Source organism: Aquarana catesbeiana, linkage group LG01 (genome assembly GCF_042186555.1).
Source record: "Aquarana catesbeiana isolate 2022-GZ linkage group LG01, ASM4218655v1, whole genome shotgun sequence".
Classification (NCBI taxonomy): domain Eukaryota; kingdom Metazoa; phylum Chordata; class Amphibia; order Anura; family Ranidae; genus Aquarana; species Aquarana catesbeiana.
This window is the reverse complement of record NC_133324.1, coordinates 662,940,640-662,949,774: the sequence shown is the minus strand read 5'-3', so window position 1 is coordinate 662,949,774 and position 9,135 is coordinate 662,940,640. Positions and strand designations below refer to the sequence as shown.

The following is a 9,135-nucleotide window of genomic DNA, read 5'->3' as shown; positions in this document are numbered from 1 at the left end:
AGCAGGCCAATTCCTGTGTTGTGTGTGTGTGGCTATCTACAGACAGAAGCAGGACAATTCCAGTGTTGTGTGTGTGTGGCTATCTACAGACAGAAGCAGGACAATTCCAGTGTTGTGTGTGTGTGTGGCTATCTACAGACAGAAGCAGGCCAATTCCTGTGTTGTGTGTGTGGCTATCTAGACAGAAGTACAGACAGAAGCAGGCCAATTCCTGTGTTGTGTGTGTGTGGCTATCTACAGACAGAAGCAGGCCAATTCCTGTGTTGTGTGTGTGGCTATCTACAGACAGAAGCAGGCCAATTCCTGTGTTGTGTGTGCGTTGCCCTATAGGGATAAGACTTTGTACACGAGCAGAGGAAGGTAAAAGCTCCCCACAGCGTCAGCTCTGTCAGAGGGAGAAGAAGGGCCGCCGGTTAATCAGTGACGAGCGGCCGGTCAGCCATTTTCTGTGGCTTGGCTTTTGTTTTCCCAGCGGCCATGTTCTGGACGCCTCCGCAGCGTGCCGTGCCCTTGTCAGGCGTGTAGATGGCAGTGTCGGCTTGTCCTCTGGAGCCTGTAGGGGCCGTGCCTGACTGACTGACAAGAGGAGGGGATAAAACATGAATGTGCTATGGCGATACGGCTCGTTTAGGCTGTGCTCAGCTGCCTGGACTCAGTGCCTTGGAAGGCCCGTGGCGCTCCTCCGCCGCCTCAGCATGCAGCGCTATAGCATTGAAGAGAGAGGGCGGCCCAACACCACAGAGTATCGGCTCTACTTCAGTAAGTAGACGCTGCTGCCTCCACGCGGAGAGGGGCGTCGGGTTGTGGTACGGTCGCGCTGCGCTAGGAATAAGCAGTACTCCTCACAGAATCCCCCCCCCCTCTTTTGTTCCCCACGTGGACTGTGCCGCAGCTATGGGTTAGTGTGTCACTCTGGTGCTGTGTGCCAGTCTGACAAGCCTGCTATGGTCTTCTGTGCTCTTTTCACTGACTCCACTTACTGTAAAGACAGCAGGGACTTGACCTTGACCTAAAGTGGAAGGAAGGCTGCACAAGATACATGTGGCTTCCCCACTGCTTGTATACTCTCCATAGACAGTCTACTAAATTATTATCTAATCACAATTCTTGTATGACCACAGAAGCTCCAACCTTCTCTGATATTGCAGCTAGTGAGCTCTCTGCTGGCTGACAACTAGTGACCAGCTTGGTTTTGGTCCAAACCTGGAGGTTGGCGTTATTGTGGGCCAATGAGCTGCAGAAGGGGATTCTCCACCTCACAGCCCATGTACACAAAGGGGCAAGTTTGTCCATGACCTCAGATGGATGCCTGGCTATGATAGGTCATTGGCTGTATAATGTCACAAGCATTCCCACCCCTTTGTATACATGTGGGGCAGGAAATATCCTGCCTGCAGCCCATTGGTCCAGTAATGACAGCTAACTTCCAGGTTGGGACCAAACCCAAGATCATGACCCTGGAGCTATGGAGGCCAGTGGGTGATGGTATGGGACTTCACAATGTTGTTGGCTGGCAGTGACACCTGGACCAACAAGAGCTTTGTAGTCACACGATGACATAAATAAAAAAACGTTAAAAATGTGCGCTTAGATGGCTATTAGTAGAACATTTTTGCAGGTAGTATAAAGCGATAGAAAAGCAGAATTTACTAAATTCAGAAGTTCGGCCTCCCTCCTCCTTCCCCTGCCGCCGGGCCATTCAGAAAGCACAGTGCGCTTTGTGCCTGTGTTATAGGGAACTGCCTGTGAAGCTATGAATGGCGGTGGTAGCGCCCGAGAGCCGATGGAAGCATCAGCTGTGGTGCCAACATTGCTGGATTCCAGGACAGAATAAGTGACCTAATATGAAAAGTCAGCAGCTACAGTATGTGTTTGCTGGGCGGGGGGGTGGAACTCCACTTTAGCTGCCTTTTGCCAGGCTTATAGTCCAATGATGGATGAGCAGGAGCTCTCCTGGGCCCTAGGGCCCATGCTGCAGTGTGATCAATCACCTGCTGTGTCCTCTGGACAGCGGGTGACTGATCATTGTACCTTGCTGGCCTGATTCCATGTGATTGCTGTGACTAATCACATGACAATTGTATACAAGAATGGCTTTTATTCATTGTGTACTATTGTGTTGATCTCTATGCTTGGTCGCAGTGATCACATGGTAAAGACAGTCAAATCAAAGTGCTTCTGTACCATGTGATTACATATTTCACAATAGTACACACTGAATGGATGTCATTCATAAAAATGGTTGCTCATAGAAGCAATTATAGTGTAAAAAAAAAAAAAAAATCCCGCTCGCCTTCCCAGAGCGGTACAGCGTGACTATGGTAACACTGTACTGCACTTGTCACAGTATGTAAAAGAAGAATATTGTAAAATAGATATTAGAGCTGCATGATTCTGGATAAAATGAGAATCGCTTTTTTTTTTTTTCCTGGAATAAAGATCACATATCATCTTTCACATTATGCAAAAAAATTGGGCTAACTTTATGGTTTAGTTTTTTTAAATTCATTAAAGTGTATTTTTTCCAAAAAATTACATTTGAAAGACCGCTGCGCATATACAGTGTGACATAAAAATATTGAAATAACCGCTATTTTATTCTCTATGGTCTTTGCTAAGAAAATATATATAATGTTTGGGGGCTTCTAAGTAATTTTAAAACTAAAAATACTGAGTTTTAACTTGTATGAAACACGTATTAGAAAAAGGCCTGGTCTAGAAATGGTTAATATGACCTCATTTGCAGACCAAATTTCATCCCTTTGATCTCTAAAAGAACTAAATGATAGTGTTTCTTTTTATCTCTTAGAGCTGAGCAATGTTGTGATAAATTTTGTGTCACTGATCATTGCCACACTGTACTGCTTTTCATGTGACAACACTGAAGAAATGACACTTTGCTACAATGTAAAGTAGTGAGTGTACAGCTTGTATAACAGTGTAAATTTGCTGTCCCCTCAAAATAGCACAGCACTCAGATATTAATGTCTAAACTGCTGGCAACAAAAGTGAGTACACCCCTAAGTGAAAATGTCCAAATTGGTCCCAAAGTGTAAATATTTTGTGTGGCCACCATTATTTTCCAGCACTGCCTTAACCCTCTTGGACATGGAGTTTACCAGAGCTTCACAGATTGCTCCTAGAGTCCTCTTCCATGACGACATCACAGAGCTGGTGGATGTTAGAGACTAGAGGTTGACTGATATGGGTTTTTCTCTGGCCGATGCCGATATTTAGAGATTGGGGTGGCCGATATATGATGCCAATTTTTGTGGCTGATATTTTAGGCCGATTTAAAAAAAAAAAAAAAAAAAAAAAAACACCTCATCCATTCCTCCCTGCTTGCTCCTGTCACTCTACCACACACTTGATAGCCTCAGTACAGATGGCATTGGTTGGCTTAGGCAGGTGGCACTGGTTGGTGGCACTGGTTTAGGAAATGGCAGGTGGCACTGGTTTGGAACTAACAGATGGCACTGGTTGGTGGCACTGGTTTGGAACTGACAGGTGGCATTGGTTGGCATTGGCAGGGGGCGCTGACACGTGGCACTGACATTTGGCACTGGTTGGCAGGTGGCACTGGCTGGCATTGGCAGGTGGCACTGGTTTGGAACTGGCAGGTGGCACTGATTGGCAGGTGGCACTGGTTGGCAGTGGCAGGTGGCACTGGTTGGCACTGACAGATGGCACTGGCAGGTTTCACACTGAGCCGAGTATAACTGTGTGTGAAACTGACAAGTAACAGAGAGGAGCTGTCAGAATTGCGCTTAATGTTGGCAGGACCTGGCCGGGATGGGCGGGACCCTGCAGCTATCAAACGCCAGCCATTGATTGGACTGCTTAAGAAAAGGGGCGGGGCCACAGCGTAGCGGCCCGCCCAAATCCCATCCCATTGGCTGGTGTTTTGATAGCTGCTGGGTCCCGCCCACCCCCGACATCAAGGTCAATTCTGACAGATCCGCTCTGTCTCCTCCCTGTTACGTGTCAGTTTCACACACTCTGCGGCTCTGGCAAGCATCGAGTGCAGCGCTGAGTGTGGAGAAGGGAGGAGGAACGGCGGTCAGTGTTAAATATCGGCCTAATTTTGATAATCGGCCGATGCCGATTTATCAAAAATGGCCAAATATCGGCCGATATATTGGTTGACCTCTATTAGAGACTTTGTGCTCCTCCACCTTCCATTTAAGGATGCCCCACAGATGCTCAATAGGGTTTAGGTCTGGAGACATACTTGGCCAGTCCATCACCTTTACCCTCAGCTTCTTTAGCAAGGCAGTGGTCGTCTTGGAGGTGTGTTTGGGGTCGTTAGCATGATGGACTATTGCCCTGCGGCCCAGTCTGCGAAGGGAGGGGATCATGCTCTGCTTCAGTATGTCTCAGTACATGTTGGCATTCATGGTTCCCTCAATGAACTGTAGCTCCCCAGTGCCGGCAGCACTCATACAGCCCCAGACCATGACACTCCAACTACAATGCTTTACTGTAGGCAAGACACACTTGTCTTTGTGCTCCTCACCTGGTTGCTGCCACACACACTTGACACCATCTGAACCAAATAAATTTATCTTGGTCTCGTCAGACCACAGGACATAGTTCCAGTAATCCATGTCCTTAGTCTGCTTGTCTTCAGAAATCTGTTTGCAGGCTTTCTTGTGCATCATCTTTAGAAGAGGCTTCCTTCTGGGACCACAGCCGTGCAGACCAATTTGATGCAGTGTGCAGCATATGGTCTGAGCACTGAAAGGCTGATCTCCCCCCACCTCTACAACCTTTGCAGCAATGCTGGCAGCACTCATATGTCTATTTCCCAAAGACAACCTCTGGATATGACTTTGAGCACGTGCATTCTGCTTCTTTGGTCGAGCATGGCGAGGTCTGTTCTGAATGGAACCTGTCCTGTTAAACCACTGTATGGTCTTGGCAAACGTGCTGCAGCTCAGTTTCAGGGTCTTGGCAATCTTCTTATAGCCTAGGCCATCTTTATGTAAAGCAACAATTCTTTTTTCAGATCTGCAGAGAGTTCTTTGCCATGAGGTGCCATGTTGAACTTCTAGTGACCAATATGAGAGGGTGAGAGCGATAACACCAAATTTAACACACCTGCTCCCCATTCACACCTGAGACCTTGTAACACTAACGTGTCACATGACACCGGGGAGGGAAAATGGCTAATTGGGTCCAATTTGGACATTTTCACTAAGGGGTGTACTCACTTCTGTTGCCAGCAGTTTAAACATTAATGGCTGTGTGCTGAAGTGTTGAATTATTTTGAGGGGGCAGCAAATTTACACTGTTATACAAGCTGTACACTCACTACTTTACATTGTAGCGAAGTGTCATTTCTTCAGTGTTGTCACATGAGAAGATATGATAAAATATTTACAAAAATGTGAGGGGTGTACTCATTTTTGTGTAGATGTATATAAAATTGCTTTAGGTTATTTTTTCTAAAGAAATGCAGGAGAAAAATACATTTTTGCTTCAATTTTGTAAAAAAGGAATTTTGCAAACAAATCTAACAAATGAAGAAACTTTGTATTTTATTTTTTAATTTTTTGCTAAACGCAACAAAAAATAACAGCCCTGTGCTGAGTAAATGCCACCAAAAGAAAGCTCTACCTGTCTTAAAAAAATTACATTTGTGTGGTGTGAATGACTGAGTAATTGGCATTCAAATTGTGACAGTGCTGAAAGTTGAAAATTGGCCTGGCAGATTAAAGTGGAGTTCCATCCACTTTTACAACTCTTCAGCATCCCTCACTACTACCTGCACTGTAAACAAATTGGATATTTTTTTATTTTTTTTCTCAGCACTTACTGTATATCTGCTGTATTCATTTTTCACTTCCTCCTCCCTGGCCGTGAACCATCGCATCATTTCCTGTTTGCAATGCCTTCTAGGAAGGGGAAGCAACTTCCTCTGACACTGCCGTTGCTATGGAAACTGACCTGAAACCTATTACACTGCTTGTGCTGCACTGAGCATGTGCGAGATCTGCGAGGATGAGATCCAGGAAGAAATACAGTCTGGCTTCAGATGCCCACACTTAAGATGGCCACGGCCTGCTGTAAGTTTATAACATAACAAACTACTGCTATAAACTAACAAAACAGACCTTAGTTTACAGACTAACTTTACTAGAATACATTAAGCTTGTGTATTATAGGGGTATTTTTATTTAAAAATATAATTTCGGCCGGAACACCACTTTAAAGGGATTAAAGTGCCTGGTATTGAAGTGGTTAATTGGATGCAACCTCAATTTTCATTCTCTTTAAATGGTAAGTTCACCCTTGTAAAATGCACATTGCACATCTTTTTGCAGGTAAAAACAATGTGCATATTTATTTATTTTTTTACTAGGAGCCTGCAAAGCATTACACCCGCAGCAGATCGCGGCTGCAATGGAGGGCTCTTGCAGACTGACAGTGTACGGTGTCTACTTGTACCTCGTACGGTAGGCATTACACAGTGACAGGAAGCATCAATGAACTACTTGGAGCGCTCAAGCAAGGGGTAGTTTATTGAGAACTACAAACCAACAGCTGCAAAGGATGTCGGTACTTGTAGTTCTCCCATTCACAGAATTCTGCGAATGAATGAGGCGCCCACCCAACTGCGGTTTTTAAAAATTGTGACAGCAAGTGCTGGGAAAATATCCCCTGCTCGTTGTCGCAACAGGGGATCGGGCGGGTAGGCTGTTGCAACAGTAACATATTACACCTTGAATACAGGTGTAACATTTTACAAAAGGTGAACTTATCCTTTAGATCAGGGGTAGGCAACCTTTTGAGCACAGTGTGGCGAAAAATGTTTTCAAAGAAATTGAGCGTGCCGATTTTATAACAAAAAAAAAAAGTCAACTTCACACTCTCAATCATGAAAAGGATTTTTTATAATGTAAATGCTGTAAACTACTTTAGTAGTGAGAAATTTAACATCCTGCACTCTCACGCCTGAGATTAGCCCCAATTCATGTACCTTCACACCTCAGATCACTGTCCCCCTTGCACCTCTGCCCTGCCGCCGCACTACCTTGCACCTCTGCCCCGCCAATGCACCTCCTTTCACATCTGCCTCAGCACTGTACCCCCTTGCTCTTCTGTCCCACCACTGAACCCTTTTCTCATCTGCCCCAACATTGAACCCCCCCCCCCCCCCGCTCAACTTTCCCACCACTGTAACCCCCTTCTCATTTGGCCCAACACTGAACCCCCCCCCCCTGCTCATCTGCCACATCAATGTACCCCTTTTCTCATCTTCCCCACCACTGTACCTCCCTGCACATCTGCTCCACTGCTGTACCTCCCTGCACATCTGCTCCACTGCTGTACCTCCCTGCACATCTGCTCCACTGCTGTACCCCCATGCTCATCTATCCCACCAATACACTTCCTTTCACATCTGCTCTACCCCCCTTTCATCTATGCCAACACTGAACCTCTCTGCATATCTGCCCCACCACTGTACCCTCCTGCTCTTCTGTCCCACCTCTGAACCCCTCCTGCTCATTTTCCCCACCGCTGTACCCTCTTCTAATCTATGATATGCAGAGTGGTGAAAGGAAGCAGAGATGAGACACGTCTACCTGTCCTGACACACTCATCCTGCTGATCCACCTCTCGCATCCAGCCCACGTGCGTGTATGGGTTGTATGGATGTATGTGATGTCACATTCAAGCATCTGGAATGGATACGCAATGATGAGCTCAGGTCAGGGGAGTTTTCTGAAAGCAGTGGGCCTGTGTGCATGATCATAAGTTGGGCCCCCGCAGCTGGGAAAAAGTGCAGCGCTCTGCACCGCAGCAAACGGGTGTGATTTTATTTATTTTTTTATTGTGCTGAATACTGGCTCTGGCTTAAAGGGACACAGAGTGCCGGGGTTCAGTAGTAAGTGACGCAAAGGTTCAGGAATAATTTCAGCAAAGTTCCCAGAAGCTCAACAGTAATTCCACAAACTGTCGTCTGTGGTTTTCTCAATCACAGTGAAATCCCTTCTTTCTGAGATTGGTAGTGGCAACCAAGCGAGTCTTCTTTCTCCAGATGGTGGACTGGGCTAGCAGGACTGTGATTGGCTTTAGCAGTGGCCTCCTCCTGGAAACAGGGACTGCCCCCCCCCCCCCCCCCCCAGAAGAACTGCACCCAATCTCTTCCCCATCACAAAAGCCGACGATCGCAGCTACAACAAAGTTATAGAACCAAATAATACTTCCCATCTTTTACAATCATCAGTGCAGGTGCGGTGTGGGTAATTCTGAAATTGGAATGCACTAGTGTCTCACTGACGCTTTCCTGCTCTGCTGATGGGGGAGGGAGTTGAGTGCTGGCAAAAGAGGCTTTGCGTGCCGCTTGCGGCACCAGTGCCGGGGTTGCCTACCCCTGCTTTTAGATGTACCACACCCATTACTCATTGTTTTCCGGCTCTTCTGTTATGGGGTGGCTTCATTCTGTTTCCCAATTAAGTTGTCACCCTGTCACATTGGCTTTTGGTGGCATCTAAAGGGCCTAGGCCAATGGACTATTGTTGACATCAGACAGGTTCAGCTTTCACATATGTCTATGAGAATGATTAAACAGTTTGAAGCAGGTCATAAAGTCAACTGCATGTCAGGTGTGCCTGTTAATGAATTCAGAATTATCTCAGAAGTCAAACTGATACCATCTAGCCAAGCCCAAAGACCATCGTCACAGGCCCATATGTTGCTGCCTTCCCTGAGCGTTCACCTACTGCTCACACTAAAGCCATTGCATGTTGGCAGAAAATGGCTGGAAGAGATCAGCCTTGAGATGCAACAAACGATAAAAAAGTAAAACTGTATTATCTTAAAAGGGGAGGAGGGGGAAGAACAATCAATTATGGCACCAGTGCTTTGGCAAACTCCATGTCATCTATTTTCGGTTTATACTTACAGGGTATGGATGTGGCTTGTGGTAGGTGCCCTGGTTGGCCACTAGATGCACCCATAGCATGAGAGAAAGATTTGACTTTGAGTGCTATGTGGGTTAACCACTTCCTGCCCACAGGACGCCATGTGACATCCTTGATTTGAAGTGGTTATACCGGGATGATGCCTGTATAAAACTGTTCAGCCGGCGATTCTTTGTTCCTAACACTTTTCCTAGGGAATCATCAG

The 9,135-nt window shown here is 46.3% G+C and overlaps 1 protein-coding gene across 1 annotated transcript in view; it reads left to right on the top strand.

Annotated features, from left to right (window-relative positions):
* The first annotated feature begins 539 nt into the window (after positions 1 to 539).
* The window catches only part of PPA2 (inorganic pyrophosphatase 2), a 48,745-nt gene continuing 40,149 nt past the window's right edge, over positions 540 to 9,135 (top strand). The window contains exon 1 of the mRNA XM_073601846.1: positions 540 to 759. Within this exon, the coding sequence (XP_073457947.1) occupies positions 600 to 759 (160 nt within the window). The 5' untranslated portion in view covers positions 540 to 599. The remainder of the gene's footprint in view (positions 760 to 9,135) is intronic.